Here is a 17502-nt window from a genome sequence, read left to right as displayed (position 1 = left end):
TAATATTCTGTTTTTATCATAAAATGCCATCAAACTGAAACAGGTCCAATTAAATTATTTCCAATTCTTAATTTTCTGTTTCCCACTAATGTGCAATTTAAACTAAATTTTTTTAGGAGTAATGAGAATTTTCTCTTTAAATCAAATTATTGAATCAGGTTAATACAAAAGTATCTGTTTAAGCAACAAAGCCTGGAAATATTTACTCTTATTTTGGCTTTTCTGTAGTTAAAAAAAACCCTTCTTGAAAGAAAGCTTTCTACTGATGTGAGTAAACCAACGTTGAATTCATAAAAATGCTTGGAGGTCAGTTTACCTGTAAAAGTCCATTTTATCAATTTCCGGGTAGTAGTCTTCAATCTTTGCGTGCACGTGGTTAATGAAGATGGTGAAGTTGGACAGACAGGTCTGAACTGGGAAAGCTTTGGAAAAGCTGCTGATGTTGTTGCCAATGCCATCCATCAAATTCCGTACACCTGAAAAACAGACCAGGTAATATATATCAGCTTTAAATGTATAAGACAGGTGTGGCTAAAGCCACAGGAGCAGTTACAACTTTTAAAAAGTGACTTACTGCTGACGACACTTGTGGTCTGATCTATCACCATATGTGGTGTATCATTCAACGAGGAGAAACCCTGTAAGTAAATTTGTTTTTGTCATTCAGCTGAAAATTATATTGTGTTTTAATTCAGCAGTAAAGTTAAGAGCTGTACAGTAAAATCCTCTTCATTCCTCCACACTCACCCTTTGGACAACTGCGCTCAGATCTGTCTTTACTACGTCGTTCATCTTTTCCAGCTGAGGGTTCACGTCGGGAAGCTAAAATAAACACAGATAATCAGGCGCACAGCTGCAAGATCAAAATCTGACATTCATTATCCAGTAATGTAAATGCTTTTCCTTATACACCAGACCCAAGATATAGGTTTGTAAAAATGTGCAGTTTTCTGTTAGAGAGAACAGTAGGAGGAGGAAATTGCTTAGATACTTTAGAGGCAATATCTTAATTTAAGTCAGTCTTTATCATGCTTTTCTTCAGTTTTTAAGGCGTCCTTTTCTAGTCAGATGCCCATAATTACTTTGTAACTGAATTTGCTTCCTGTTTTAATTTGTCTTGTTGATCATTAAGAGCATCCGTTTTAATTCACCTTTAATGTGGAGACATAAATTTGGTCTTACTTCTGTGCAAAAGTACAGTTTACAATTTAATCACACCTAAAGAAGGTTTTAACAAAGCTGCAGAGTGGAGAGTAACAAACCAAACCAAACCAAATGTTAGAGGACTTCTGCAGTGCATGTAGTCAGTTTTTAATTATTATCAGTCTTATAATTATTATGGCTGCTCACTGCAAGAGATAAAGGCTGCAAAGGAATTAAACATGTTGATTTATACTCGGTGTAGTAATCAGTTTGTACCCGGGTGAAATTGGCACTAATCTGCAGCTGGGACAGCGACTGGCGGATGTTGTGGCACAGCTGGGCCGTGGTGGCGTCTGATTCTTCATCGTGGCAGCCGGGGTCGTTCAGGGTCCGGTTGATCCTGCTGCGGACTTGGCTCAGGTTGAAGTCGAGCTTCCCCACCCCTTCCTGGAGGACCACGAGAGATGCACTGACGTTCTCCAGGGCCTCCTTGGTTTCCCGCATGGCTGGAATCAAACAGAAGACAGATGAGGCCAGATGTGGAGGCTGCTGTTGTGGGGGGGAACACAGTTTGATAAAATTAATAACTTGTGATATAATTTTTGACTGATCAAAGTTGTAGAATCATGCAGTCATTAAAACTGTGTTTTAACCTACTTTTATTTTAAAATTAAGTTGATCAACTCATATTTCTGAAGTAAATTTAATTTTTTTCTTTGCATCTTAACTCAAAATGAGTCATAAAGTAATTAATGTAATAGGATATATTTAGAGGGACATGTATTATATTATTATGTATGACATAAAATGACAATTAGGCTTTTAACACCAACAAACACAGACAAGGAAAAGACAGTTTTATTAATGTGTGTTTTTGTTGTTACACACATTTAGACTCACAAAAAACACAGTATTTACTCACTGCAACACAAGGAAAAGGCTGAATAAACTCACACGTCTGTCACTTTTTTTAGGAAAATAACTTTTAAATTTACATTATGCAAGAGCTTTGTGTGTGTGGGGGTGTGTTTTAACTTAAAAGTGATATTTCATTGTTTTCTATTATTGATGTTGTTATTGGGGAACTTTTTTTCTTCTTTCTGAAGGTTTTTCTGGGCAGCAGCCAGTGTTGGTGAACAATCAGACCATCCTGCAGCAAGTTTTAAAAAGTAATCAAGACAAATAGCAAAAAAAAACAACTACTGACCTTGTCATACAGAAAGAAAAGACAGTAACACTTTGACACATATAAATACAAACTGCAGAGAGAAATCCTTTTTTCCTTCAATTCTGATTCTTGAATTTTAGCATTTAAACAATTTTTTGAGAGGAAAAAACAGCTGGAAACCAGCATCCTGTGACTGTTTGGTTCAGAAGAAACCTTAAAAGATTTAAGGATTCAAAACTTTGGCAAATAATTTGATAAACCACCTGAACTATAAACCTGTTTATCTGCCATTATTTAGATGTTGTACATGTGCAACAAACTTATGTTTCTGATAGTTAAACATTCAAGTTTTCATTATTTGTTTTGTAATTTTAAATTTCAGTTCAAATAAAAAAAAAAACTGGTTAGAGACATTTTAATGAGGGGAAACAGCTGAAATATCCAGATGCAAGTTAAAGTCAGTTTAGGGGTTTGGAGAAATCAGCAGATGTCATTATTTAAAACTGCACCAGGCAAGAGTTTTTAAGCCATTTTTATACTTTTTAAATACTGTACATGTTATTAAAAACAATTAAATCACCAAATCAACTGAGCCTAAATTTTAAAGGAAAAAAAAAACACAAAACTTACAAATAAGCCAAACGTACAGCAAGAATCCTGAAAACGGTTTTCAGTAATTAAGTTTCTGAGGACTGAATTTAGATTCAAGAAAAACAAGTTTTGATTGATAGCACTGTAAAAATTCTGATTAAAACAGTAAAACGTCGCAAAGTGCAGTTTTAACGTAATCACTGTTTTTCATTAAAATGTAACTTGGAGGCTTGGAAAAGTCAACTTCTCAAGGAAGGAAACAAAAGGAACAAACACCAGGAGCAACAACTGTCAAAAATGAGCAGTCATGGATCAACGAATTGGAGATCATCAATTACTGAGATGTTGTTACCTTTGATGGCTCTTTGGATTTTCACTTTGTGAAAAACAGAATGTAAATATTATGAAGGAATCGTGAAGGATCCACATGCAAGATTTTGATGTATATTATTCAAAACACATTATCAAACATTCAAGGATGCAGAAACAGAGCACGTCAAGTTATTTAATCTTTTTTTTTTAGTTCATTATAACTGGTTGTAACTAAAAGATGAAACTCGAGTGAATGGATGTACCTCCAGCCATGTTAAGAACTTGATCCAAGGCCGGATGGACCTCCTTGTCCAGCTGTTCGTGTATTCTTCCACCCAATAACGGACCTATGTCTGAAAGAAAAGAAGCTGCAGATCAGGACAGGTGGAAGAGTGTATTTCTCATCAAATGTAACATTTTTATTCTGTTTTTCCTCCTCAGGGATTATTTACTATAAATTCATCTAATCTAAAGTTCTAAGAAAACTTTTCTGCATCTTAAAATAAAAGTACACAGTCCTAACATTGTTTTGCAAGTCTTAACTTTTAAGAAAGAACTGCCTAGAGGGGAGCGCTTGAATACTCCCACAGGAACCTTCATAACAGCCGCAGCTGTAGCTATCGAGACCCAGTTATGTCGCTAATCAGTAGTGAGATGGAAAAAAGAAATAAACATATAAACAACCACGAGTAAGAGCTCACTGAATCATTTATGCCCACTTAATTCACTATCTGAGGCGAGAAGAAGGTCTACTTACTATCTAGGTCGTAGATGACTTTGTTCTTGGCTGTGGCGTATTGGGATATTAGGTAATCAATTTGCTGCAAACAGGAAACAGAGCAGAGAAGTCTTAGTTCATTAGTTTCATCATAGAAACACGTTTGAACCAGCACAGGCTGGTGAAGGTTCTCAGTCAGCCGGTGAACGGTAGGTTTGTTGTTTTTGGACACATTCTGCTTCTCATCCAATGAGCTTTTTAATTCCAGCTGAAAAGTGTGGAGTTTCAGGCTTTTAATCTATAGTCAGATGAACTCGCATGCAGATCGCAGGAGACATTCAGGAGACATTCAGGAGACATGCAGGAGACATGCAGGAGACATGCAGGAGACACTCAGGAGACATTCAGGAGACATTCGAGAGACATGCAGAAGACACTCAGGAGTGATTAAGGAGACATGCAGGAGACATTCAGGAGACGTTCAGGAGACATTCGAGAGACATGCAGAAGACACTCAGGAGACATTAAGGAGACATGCAGGAGACACTCAGGAGTGATTAAGGAGACATGCAGGAGACATTCAGGAGACGTTCAGGAGACATTCAGGAGACGTTCAGGAGACACTCAGGAGACATGCAGGAGACACTCAGGAGACACGCAAGAGACACTCAGGAGACATTCAGGAGACATTCGAGAGACATGCAGAAGAGACTCAGGAGACATTAAGGAGACATGCAGGAGACATGCAGGAGACATTAAGGAGACATGCAGGAGACATGCAGGAGACATGCAGGAGACACTCAGGAGACATTCAGGAGACACTCAGGAGACATTCAGGAGACGTTCAGGAGACACTCAGGAGACATGCAGGAGACATTAAGGAGACATGCAGGAGACACTCAGGAGACATTAAGGAGACATTCAGGAGACACTCAGGAGATACTCAGGAGATATTCAGAAGACATTCAGGAGACATGCAGGAGACATGCAGGAGACACTCAGGAGACACTCAGGAGACATGCAGGAGACACTCAGGAGACACTCAGGAGACACTCAGGAGACACTCAGGAGACTCCATGAATGCCGTTCACCAAGAAGTCACACCTCAGTGAGACACCATCAGAAGGGAGAGTCATTATAAGATGCTTGCAAAAATAAAGCAGCTCACAGTTTGAAATCTTTGAACTTCATATTTTCCTGTTTAAATCAATAAAGTTCCTCGGATGAGAAGCAAAATGTTTTCAAAACTAAAAACTGTTCAGTTATTTTGTTTAAACCTAACTAGGATAAAAGTGGCATGACTGAAATCTGTTGCTTCACTGTGGAAAAATGTACTCTCACTTCTTCATGTCTATCATCAAAGAGTTTAAAGTTGAAGTTTAAAATTCTAATTTCATTCTGAACGAACCACTTCTCATGTTTGAACAATTGGTTTTTACAAATCCTCAAAATGTCTAATATTTTACAATCTACTGGAAATATCACATTTTTTTGACGATGCCTAAACTAAAATACTTATTCATTTTAAACAAACTCAAAGCTGATAGGATGTGTTGCATCTCTCTGCCCGTCTCACCATCGACGTGTCGTTAGCGAAGGTGTGCAGGTCCCTCATGTTGCTGTTGACCAGCCGCCGGATGTTCTTCACCTGGGAGCTCAGGTTCTGATTGGCAGCGTATGCACACAGCACTCCGATCCTGTGAACCAACACAGACGGAAAGACCTCGCTGTCACTCGTGTCCCTGACAGACTCTGCTGCTTCCATAAAACAAACCAGGACATGGTGATGGCAACTCATAAACAGTAGGGGTCAGTCTTCACCACCATATTTACTTTTATACTTTAGGCACCTGTAGAGCCAGCCTTATTTCCTTGAAAGCCAGCATTGCCATCATATATACCTTCATTTATCTTTCAGAATATAAACTATCACCTGCCTGTGATACGTAGGCATTTTATGACGTAAATCCAGTCTCTGCTGTCAACTAACAAAATCTCACCTTAATTAAAATCATTTAGTTTTTTTTCCCACCAACAAGCTGTTGGTTGCAGACTCAGTTCTCTTCATTTTCCAATCAAGAGATTTGAGGAAACAATTTGACTTTGCCTTTATGTTCTGACCTATGGCCGCGCCAATAAAATTTCAAGCAGTGGACATATTCTCAAATTAAACATTAAAACAGAGACTTGCATGAAGCTGAACATTAAAGTGAGTGTGTGGCACACTTCAAACAGACCTGAGCAGCATACAAGGCTTAATTAGCTTCAACAACATCAAGGGAAAGACAGCCCATAATAATAGGCCGTTTCCATGACTCATTCTGATCCCAGCTGAGTTTTCTGCTTAGTACCTCCCAGCTACCTCTCAGCATGTTCCTGTGAGAACGGTTGTGGTTTCCTTACTTCAGAAAGGATGGTCAAAACACTTTATATGATGGATCCTGAGGAAATCTAAATTTCCAAAGGAGGGTTGTACATTACAGTTATCCCTCTTTCACAGAAGTGCCTCTGTGGGATGAGCAGCTTTATGAATGATGTAAGACGACTTGCAGGGAGGAATAACAAAAGGACTGACTCAGATGCCACTGGGATGCTTTAGCTCAATCCGGATGAATTGGGGTGTTGTGACTCATTCAATAAAAAGGCAGTGCCTTGTACACGTCTAGTTTTAGGTATAAATACAAGAGCAGCACACGCGCATGTGATGCAGTGCAGATGTTGGTGTGTGCAGATGTGGTTACAGTTTTATTAATCTCTCAGAATGTAATTTAAGATGATATTAAACTGACAATTTACACATTACAGACTACTGTGTCTTTAAACCTTGAATGAACACTGAACAATTTGTGCTTCAGAATGATTTTACCCTAACCGGTAGTATTAAATATATATATTTTTTTTACTTTGTTGAATGTGCACATAGTTGTAAGTTGCTTCTCTGAAGAAAATCACAGGCTAAGCTATATCCGATCCCTTATTTCTTCTGTCTGTTAATCAAATGTCAGAAATAGCTTTAAGTGTTAAAAGTGTATCTTCTGTTTAACAAATCTACTGTCAAAAAAATAAAATATACTTTTGATAAGTCAACATTAAAAACCCTAAAATATATTATCTGCAAACATGAATGCAAAGCTGACTTCATGAACCTGAAAACCAGTTGCTTGCAGGCATCCTTCTCTTTAGCAGCTCCAGGTACCGTATTTCATCCTGATGGCTGTCTGAATTGTTATGATGTGATGAGGAGAAAATATGTGTCTGCCCATAAATACTGAGTGGGCACATAAAGTGAACACTGGCATCCATTTAGTTGGGACTTAATGAGAAAATAGGCCAAACAACCAGGCTGGGAGACAGCGAAGTGAAACCACTTACAGAAATGATTCAAATTGGACATTTTGACTACAAAAAGTTTTGTCCCGTCTGTTTGTGTCATGTCTTTATTATGTCTTTAGCTCTGGTTTTTCTCTTTTTTCCTACAATTAACATCTAACCCTCATTAAATAGATTATCCTTGTAGCAAAGTCACACCTGCTTTTAAGCTCATGTTTTTTCCCCCTGCAGCATCCTTTTTTCTCCATCTTTCTCTTTTTTTGTTTCCCTTTTTGCCCTCTGTTGGTTTTCTATTTTTAACTTTTTCTTTCTGCCTCCCTCTTTGTTTTTGTCTCTCACTCCCTCCATCTCCCTGTCTGTGTCCAGGAAGGTTCAAAATCTGGAATCTGGTTCAGAACAGAGTTTTTAAGGAACAAACAAGGAGCTTTCCAACATGATGAGTGGAGTAAAATGTTTAAAATATTTGGTTTAACTTAAGTTCATTGTTTGACATGAAGAAATAAATTAGTAATTAATTTGATAAAAGAAAAAAAGTACCTTAAATGATCAAACAAACAGAATTAACTTCACAAGCTAAACAACATTGGTTAACAGACAAGAATGAATTTTATTGTGAAACTATTTTATTTACAGTATAATTATTAGGTTTTCTGAGATGACTTAGTTGTGGCAGTCATCTTAAACTGAGTTGACTCCTAAAGTTAATCAGTTGAAGACAGGCATCCAATAATTAATTTCTGAGAGTTTAATTAAAATCCATCCAGTGGTTCATGACATATTTAAAAAACAGCCAAACAGACAGACACAGGTAAAAACATTATCGCCCTTTCGTTTTTGATGGTGGTGGGGGGATAAATATTTACAAATTTAGCATCTGATTTGTGCTGCGACTCCTAAAATGGCCCACTACGTTTAACTTCAGCAAAAAGCTGGATGACTGTTTGGCCTCTTTTTCATATTGTGTCTTCTTCTGACCAGAGGGGATAATTCAAACACAGCGGGGGGAGGATTTACCTCTAACAACTGTGGAAAAGGGCTTTAATTCCTGTTTGAGCCAAAGCCAAATGACACATGAAACTTTTCCCTCGAGCTGGAAGCCTCACAACAGCAGATGAAGAGGAGCATTGCTCTCGGGTAAGGGCCCAGAATCTAGGCCAGTACTGGGGGCTGGGAAGTGAGTGTTACATGGTCTGCTGGTTCCATAGCTTTTTACAAACTCTAACAATGGTTGCATTCAGTGTGACTGTAGTTACGAGCCTGGGACAATGGCCTTTCAGCTCTTCCCGTATTTCCACAGAGCTAGGACTGGTCCTCTGTATTCATCTCTCAAAACGACATTCCATCTTGTCTACAAAGGTCTAAATAAAACGTGAAGTTGTCAGGTGTGTACAGGGGGGGTTAGTGTAATATTATACAACAGCCTTTTTATTTTCAGTTTCTCAACATGATTGTAGCCTGCAGCTAAAGGCAAAGCAACATTAATGCTTCTGCTCTGTGTTTGTAGTGTCAGCAAAATATCTCATAAAACATATTAGATTTTAATGAAAAGTTCAGAAAGTAATCAATGGATGTAGATCTACAGCTGATTGACTGAGAGTCATCCCCAACACATACATGCAAGATATTGTAAAATATGAGAATGCACATAATATCATTTTCAAAGTTTGACCAAAATAGCTATAACTTCATTTCTCATCGTAAACGAGAAGTTTTTTTTTCTGCATGTGTCGGTCCTAAGTGACGAGCATTTAAAAGTTTGTGAGAACAGCAGGTATCTTTTTAAACACAGAATGAATAAATGTGATGATTAAAACCACATAAAGTCAAAACATTGGATCCTGACACATCCTGTGATGTACTTTTCCTGGACAGTCGCTCGGATTTACTCAGACAGTCACAAAGTGACTTACATTATTCCATGGAGCTAGTGCTTTATTTCATAAACAATCTTTCATTGAGACACATTCTTTTCCAGCAGGTACATTCAGTTTAGATGTAGCTGGAATTTAATTCAGCAGCAGTATTCAGTTACGCCTCTGCTTGGCTTCCCACCGTCGACTCAAGCAGCCATTGTTGTTTTAGTTCTCTCCTCCAAGCTTGCCGGGTCAATGTCTGAACGCAACGTCCTGCTGCAGGAGCTGTAACAGCTCGTTACGAAGTGTGTTTAGTTCCCTGACTCTGAGGCTTTTTTTTTGTTTTTTTGCTCTGCTGCTCTTCTCTCTGATAAGTACGCTGAGTAAGTTTCTGCCCATTCCATCGAAGGACAACAGACCATTAATTCCACTGTAAACAGTCCCGGGATGATGAGAATCCCAAAGTCTGAGCCTCCCAGGAAACGGGACTGTGTAACAAACAAAACTGTATCATTTTACTGATATAATTTTACACAACGAAGAGTTTTCACAAGTTGCATTTGCTGCTTTATTTTGTTAAAAGCTTGGTCTTTTAAAGGTCACAAGTAACAAAATGAAGCATGCTGCATTTTAAAGCCTTCAGTGGTAAAAGTAACAAAGTCTAACACTTTTGCTGAACCTGAAAGCAAACACGGTCACGTCCAGGCAGAGTAAGGATATCCACTTCATTTGGGCCAGAAAGAACAGTTCACAGTCGACACAGTGTGTTAAAATAGAGCAAGAATATTATCTGAAATCACAACCTGCATTTTATAGGGGCACTTTAATGTGCCCCCATAAATGATTTTATTACAGATTAGGCACAAGTGCAGGTAATGATCTGTAGCTTTGATTGCATGCTGGGCTATTGATTTATTGCTCCATGTATAATTGTTTCTCTTCACTCGTGGTTGATATTGCTGGTTTCCATAATGTAAACAAATGTTTCTTTCAAATCAGGGCAACAGGAGTGAAAAGGATAAAATAATATGATGCAGAGAGCAATGTCCTGGTAATAGGATGCAGGTTCTCAGGAGGTTATGTGAATAAAACTTTTATAAATATGAATTTTAATTGAGGAGAGAACAAGTGTCCAAACATTTAATAGTGATTGTGATGTTCTCAGTTAGTAATATCAACAGCAAAATAAAAAAATAAACTAAAGTAGACTTAAACTAGAAGGTGATTTGCTAACTGTTATGAGTTTTGGTGATGGTGTGCAACCCCAGGATTATCTCTGGCCCCCATCTGACCACCTCTAATGTTTGTGAATACATTTTTTGTTGTTTAAAGTTAGAACTTGGTCAGTGCTCATTACAGGATATTAAAAAAATGTTGCTCTTCTTGTTGGATTTTTGGAAATTTGCATGTGCAGTGGCTTTCTTTCACATCTTTGGGGGTTTTTATGATACAAGCATGCTCAGTATAGCTACCCTTTTATGAAATATGCATTTAAAGTATATTTATTTTGCCTTGTATTGGATATTTTTAAGCTTTTCTGTTAATGAAATAAAATGGCATTAAGTGAGAGAATGAGGGGTGAACAAATAAATGTCACCAACCAAAACAGAGTCTGGGACTTTGTGGATTTTTGTGAACTTGAATCACTGAAGACGGGACAAACTTTCACTCATTGAACTGCCTGCTTTGGTTTTTACGTGCACACTGCTGAATGCACCATTCCCGGTATTTCCGTTATCATTATTAGACCCCTATATTATTAGCATAATACCCATGAATTACTAAGCCCATAATTTTAGGGTCTTTTGTGTTAATATTGTTGGACACCCAGTGACTTAAATAGACTGCTGAAGTGCATGCTGGGTAACAGCACGAGGCAGAGGTCTTCCACTTGGCTGCAACAAAGGGAATAATCTTTCCTTTTTTATTATAAATCCACACTTGGGTCAAGTGGAATCAGAGCTGATTAGAAGAGACTCAAATAGCTCCTGCTGTTCTGTTAATAATGAGTGGTGTGGCCTTATGATAGCTGGCAGACAAAATGCAACATATCACTATAATCCACATGCATGAGAGCTTAGACATGATCTGCTGGAGCATCTGCACATGCACTACAGCTGCTGAGATGTGCTGCAAAACCAGTGCTGTTGAGCCCTTAGTTCAACAAAAAGAAATATGCATCTTCAAATAATAGTCAACTTTATTCATTGATGCTTTTTAAAGATTAGCCGCATTGATTACTGCAACAGTGTCTTCACAGGTCTGACTAATAAATCAATTAAACAGCTGCAGCTGATCCAGAACGCTGCTGCTCGTGTTCTCACTAAAACCAGGAAGATAGAGCACATAACACCAGTTTTAAAGTCCCTACACTGGCTCCCTGTAGCTCAAAGAATAGACTTTAAAATACTGTTGTTAGTTTATAAATCACTGAACGGTTTAGCACCACATTACATTAAAGATCTGTTATCGCTGTACCAACCGTCTAGACCCCTCAGATCTTCTGCTTCTGGACTGCTCTGCATCCCCAGAACCAGAACCAAACGAGGAGAAGCAGCTTTCAGTTTCTATGCACCACAAATTTGGAACAAACTTCCAGAAAACTGTAAAACAGCTGAAACACTGGGTGCCTTTAAATCTCAACTTAAAACCCACCTGTTTAGAGTAGCTTATGGCTAAATTAGGGTTAGAGTGGGTTTTTGATGTCTTCGAGGTTTTTCTCTTTCTTACTGTTTATTTATTGTCACATGCTGTTTTTATTTTGTTTTTTAATTATGTAAAGCACCTTGAAATGCCTTGCTGCTGAAATGTGCTATACAAATACAATTTGATTGATTGATTGATTAGACTGTAAAGATTAAAATGTAGAGTAAAGAGACACAGGATGTCTCAGCCTCCAAACACCCTGCATGACCAGGCATAATAATAAGATCATCAAAATAAAAACCAAAGCATGCTAAACCTGTTTTTGTTCAGAGTTCATATATTTGATGGACATTTACAAAACTTAATGTATATTTGCTTATCACATCAATACCTGAAAAAAATGTACTGTAAATTTGACTTTGACTAGTTGTTTAATTGAGGGAAGCTGACACCGTGTGGACTTTTTACAGCTGTTTTTATGTTGTTGTTTTTTCCATTTCTGACACCATCTGCTGAGATTTAAAACTCTGATAAAATTTCATTAGAAAGACATGTGTAAATGAATTAATGTGAGTCTGTTATTCAGTAAATGCATGTTTAATTTAAATTTCCAGTGACAGCCGTGTGTGAAAGTGGTGATGTCATTCTGCTAAAAATGTGTCGTTTTTTTTGGTTTAATTCAACTAAATGTTTTCAGTATGGCTTCATCACACAACCAAGTCAAGTTGACTTCCTGAGAGACAAACACTGATAAGCCTCACACCTGCTGGAAATGTGGTCGATTTTGTTTTGTGTTATTGCTGCGCAGTTGTAGCGTGAGCAGATAACACACATTTTCTGCACAACAAGCACCCGAGTGAATCAAATCCTAAAGCCCTCCAGCTCTTCTTTAATCTGGTGAACATTACTCATTCACATTTACATTTGCAGCTTACTGACCTCATCACCTTTACAAAGTGAAGCAATTACAACAAAGCTGCCTTTACAACGTTTACATCAATTTTATTTACTTTTATTTATGCTGCTGCAATTTATTTATTCACTTTCTGTCACATAAAACACCTAAAACATTGTAATTTTGTCAGTTAATAATATAATGGGAGAGAGTGTTATCACACACTAACTTTCTGCCGACATACAGTAAACCACTGCACCCACAAATATTTACTCCTTGTAAATATGCAAAAGAATAAAATGCAGAACTTTCAAACAAGTTTAAACAAAAAAACGGAAAGATACGTATATGTTCTGATGATAAAGTAATAACACCAAGTCTTTCCAGCCTATAGTGTCCTTCTGATTCCAAAAGCTAGCCTCTTAGTCAAGTAGTTCAGCAGTTTTTCAACCTAAAATTAAACAGGAATGTGGGTTTTATTAGCTGTATTACAGAAAATTTAAATATTTAGCTAAAAGAGACAAGACTGAAAAGCAGAGATGAATAGCTTTAAGATTCAAGTTTTGAAGCAGCACTGTAATAAAATCACATGAGTTTGTTTATGCATGGGCTAAGGAATACTTCTAAATAAAAAAATAAATAAAATCAGTTCCTGACTAAAATCACCTCTTCCATTCAGGAAAAGAAAAAATATTGCATACACAAGATTCACAAACGACATCAATTTCTGACCCTTAACTTCTTTAAATCAGCTAAAAATACGTTAAAAAGTGTGCTGTGGTTAAATTATTCAAAACTTGAGATTCTGGCCCAGAGGGACGATCTGACTTCTAATCAGCAGACAGTTCAAAAATAAAACAGCATCTGTGGCAAGATGGATGAAATGTGATGATATGATGTGGCGTTAGCAACTGAGACGTTTGTGAAGGATCCATTCCTGCTGTGTGGGATGAAATAAAATAAATAAATAAATAAATAAATAAACAAGATAAACGAGACCAATAATCATCCATGCACACACTTACCCCAAAGATATTCTAAAGAGATTTAGAATTTTTACTTAGCCTAGTCTGCAAGTTTTTAAACTGTGAGAAGAAAACTAAAGAAACCCTCATAAGACACACAAACAACTCCAGTTAGGGGCTGTTTACACAGAACTGTTTCCAAGTGAAGTGGATTTTCTGCTGGGGCTCAGCTGTTCGTGAACCTGTCAACAGCGCTCATTTTTTCTGAAAACAAAACGTTCTGAACGCAGGTCTCAGAGTGGAGACTTTCAGACAGTCGTGTTAGCATTTCAAAGGAAGCCGCGATGTGTGAAACTGCGCTTGTGCAGCACAGACGGCTGCAGTGAATAGCTGTTCTGCACATGCACGGGTAAATGAACAAGCGTAGCAAATAGCAGAGTGCTGATTATGTCACGCACCCTTTTCAACAGCAGCATCCTGACCTCACTGTAAGTCCAAACAAACGTCTTTATATTCAACATTTTGGATGGAACTGTTTAACCACTGCAGACTGCATTCTTACAACCTCCCCCCCTCTAAGAAAGCGCACCTCACATACAATAGTTTGGCTCAAAATACCACAATTATAAAGCGACAGAATGATAGTTTGTCATAACTTTTCTGGCAACCCTGCCTGACATGGAAACTCCAGCAGATTCAATGAGCACAGTCATATAAACTTGTTTCGTCTTATTGATTCACATCAATAAACCCTGAAAAAACAGCAACATTTCCAGTGATTGTTCTCGTGTAAACAGGAACTTAGTAATTGACCTGTGAGGTGATGCTCCACCATGCAGCTCGAATGGTGGTTCTTTTAGATATGCTGTGCTCTTTCTTGTCATGAGGGCTTTCCACCTTGCACATTAGAATACCCATCTACCAGGGTGTAGTCAATTATTTAAGCTTCCAAAAAAAGTGGCATCAAGTAACATTTATCAGCTTGTTTGAAATTCCTTATAGCAGAAAAAACCCATAAAATTATTAGATTTTAACATGTGTTGGACATGTCACCGGAGTATTGAAGGCCCAGTCTGGAAGTCATTAGTATGGCAGTGGGAGTGACCTTAATATTACTTTCCACCAATATTATTTCAGAAATTTATATGCAATTATCTAAAAAATCTTCTTCCGAGTGAGATCTAATCTTCAGTGACTTAATCAATAAAAAAACATTTAGTGCTAAGACATCTAATTTCTGACCTCAATACTTGAAGGGAATCTTTCAACTAAGGCTGCGTTACGTCAGAAATACATGGCGAAATGGAGTCTAAAGCCCCTTTTTTATACTTCATTAGCTTATCCTTCACCCTTTAGGTGTTCTCACCATTACATAGTTTTCTTCCATACCCTAATCTGACTTTAACACTTGGTAGAAAATAAATATCACCGCTGCCACTCCTGTGTGCCTGGCTGTCAGCCTTCTTGTGGCAGTAAAAAGCGCTTTGTGCCTGGGCTGCATGCTTTTCTCTGCAGCCTGTAATTGCTTCATTACAGTCTCTGCTGCATCTCTGCCTGGTAGCTGGGGAGATTTAATAAGAGCTGTGAAGATGCTCCCAGACTCTTGTGCCTAGGCTGCTAGGATGTTGCTGTGGAATGTCTTATAACACGAAGACAGAAAGTCAAAGAACATCAAATTAGGTACACTCCTGGATTCCTTCAGTTGAGCAAAAGAGCAAATGCAGCTTTCTCAGAGCTTTTATCCTGAAGATTCATTTCCAACTGTCAGTGAGACAGAAAACCAGGGACAAAAGAAGATTGAATTTCTTGTGGTCCGTTTTCCGAGAAATGGGGTTTAAAAGTCACATGCTTGTCTTTTTCCTTCATGGTTCCAACACTCTGAATACCTTGAGCCAGTCTGAAATGTTCTGTTTTATGTTTAAAGGATTTACCTACTATAATGATGTGTAAAAACCTTTCAGTGAGGGTTTGCACTGATTGTAGAAAACAGGGTTAGAACGTAGCTGAGAGTTACCATCAAAAAGTCACAGACAGTGGGGAATTCTTCCATACCGTCTTAAATGCTAAATATTAATAACACATCTCCCAAAAATAACCGAATTTATTTACTCTCAGAGCTTAGTTACTGTTTCCAATTTGCCCTTTAAATAAGATTTAGGAAAAATGAAACCCGTCTCTGTATGTCAAACAGGAAGTTAGTCAATTTGACATATTTCAGATAATAGAATTTGGCACATAATTGACCTAAAAATACACATAAATACAGTAAAACAGTTCAACTCCAAACAATCTGGGCAAATGAATACGGTTGTGACACAATGAAATTATGATCAGTATAAATGTTAGTTTGTGAACAGATGGCTGCATGGGTGGTGACTACCTAAAATAAGCTCTAGAGCAGATGATACAAATAATCATTTCTATTCAAAAGTTCCATAATAAAATTAGAGCAAAAAGAAGAGTTCAGAAGTTTTTAAGGAATAGACTGTTTCAGAACAGCAGTATACATTATTCATTTTGTGATCAAATGGGTTTAGTGAAATCCAGCTAAGCAATCAGTTACCCACTGAAGTGAAAGGTTATTCTGAACTTTATTAAATGGCTCACTCCTGTAGTTTTCAGATAAATTGATTTGCAATTGTAAAATGTGGGTCTATTCGGCTGAATCTGCTGAAAACCACGTGGAAGCTTGAGTTACATGATTTCCCTGCATTAAGCAGGCCGTAGTCTGTGTAGGTAAACAATTATGGCGGAACTGGACAAACATAGAAGATGTTCATGTGGAAAAATAAGACTGAATCTGTTGCTCAACGTGAAAGAAAAGAGACTAAGTAAGACGACTTTCAAGAATAAATATTGGGGATCAAGAATAAAAACAGAGCTGGGCTTTTGCAAAACTTTTTCTGGATTGGTAAATTTAATGTTTCAACATAACTTATCTGTATATCTGCACACCTTACTCAACAAATCTGTGTAAATGTGAACCAATACATCAAAATTGTTGGACTTCTCAATCCTAAACGGCTCTTTCATGGATGTCGCCAGTGTTGACTTATTTTCAGTAACTTTGGCTGTTTCATGTAGTTGGCAGCTGTTCACAAGTTTTTTTATTTAAGAACACAGTAACCATCAGTATGATTAAAACATTGTGCTGATTTTGTTTCTTACTTTATGGATTTTATTTGACCGGTCTTTATGACTTTGGAAATGAGTGCCTTTAAGGTACCACGGAAACTAACAACTTTGGAAGAAGAGAACATCTCAGTGGAAACTTAAATGACAAAGACAGAAAAGCATGTAAGAACACGACCTTCCTTTTGGCAGCCTATCTTCCTATTAAATATGTCTGACTGTTTGGGCTATCAGAGTCCAGGCTAATTATGGCTGCAGGTCATATTAAAGTCCATGATTAAAACTAGTACAGCATTAGTTGCAGACTATAGGAATTCATTTTACGTTGCTACACTTAATGCCGTCTCATCAGTGAAAGTCATTAGTTTAATGTGCATCTAGAAATGAATCCTGAGCGAGAGTGCTCTACGCACGGAGATGAACATAAAAACGTCAAGGAGAATAACAAGGTTAAACTGTATCACACACACATCATCTATTTGTCGATTTGTTTTCCTGGGGTTTGTTATCTCCTTAGATCTGCACTGATATAATGAAGAATTAAGTGGAAGCTCTCAGGAAGAATCCCCTGCAGGTTATTGTGATCAGTGCTTAGACTGAACACAAGTGTGAAGGGTGCTGCCACATAGAATCTACAGTAGGACTTTACTATATATAGCAAACAGCATGGGGGATGGTAAAGCCTGATGACTGTGTTTGACCAGAGGAGGAGTGTGTCTGGAGTGTGTTTGTGCATGAATGCATGAGTA

At 37.7% G+C, this 17502-nt stretch overlaps 1 protein-coding gene across 14 annotated transcripts in view; it reads right to left on the bottom strand.

Moving 5' to 3' along the window:
• prom1a (prominin 1a) overlaps positions 1–17502 on the bottom strand; it is a 65078-nt gene that overhangs the window by 20616 nt on the left and 26960 nt on the right. For all 14 annotated transcript variants that reach the window (XM_017417501.3, XM_025006191.2, XM_025006189.2 and 11 more), the window contains 7 exons: positions 5509–5629; positions 3972–4035; positions 3478–3567; positions 1420–1649; positions 748–822; positions 575–638; positions 317–476 (listed from right to left, as the gene is read on the bottom strand). In XM_017417501.3, coding sequence (XP_017272990.1) covers positions 317–476; positions 575–638; positions 748–822; positions 1420–1649; positions 3478–3567; positions 3972–4035; positions 5509–5629 — 804 coding nt within the window. The remainder of the gene's footprint in view (positions 1–316; positions 477–574; positions 639–747; positions 823–1419; positions 1650–3477; positions 3568–3971; positions 4036–5508; positions 5630–17502) is intronic.

The sequence above is a fragment of the Kryptolebias marmoratus genome, linkage group LG9 (assembly GCF_001649575.2).
Source record: "Kryptolebias marmoratus isolate JLee-2015 linkage group LG9, ASM164957v2, whole genome shotgun sequence".
Lineage (NCBI taxonomy): Eukaryota > Metazoa > Chordata > Actinopteri > Cyprinodontiformes > Rivulidae > Kryptolebias > Kryptolebias marmoratus.
Note: the sequence above shows the minus strand (reverse complement) of the source record. Positions and strands in the feature narration are given on the sequence as shown.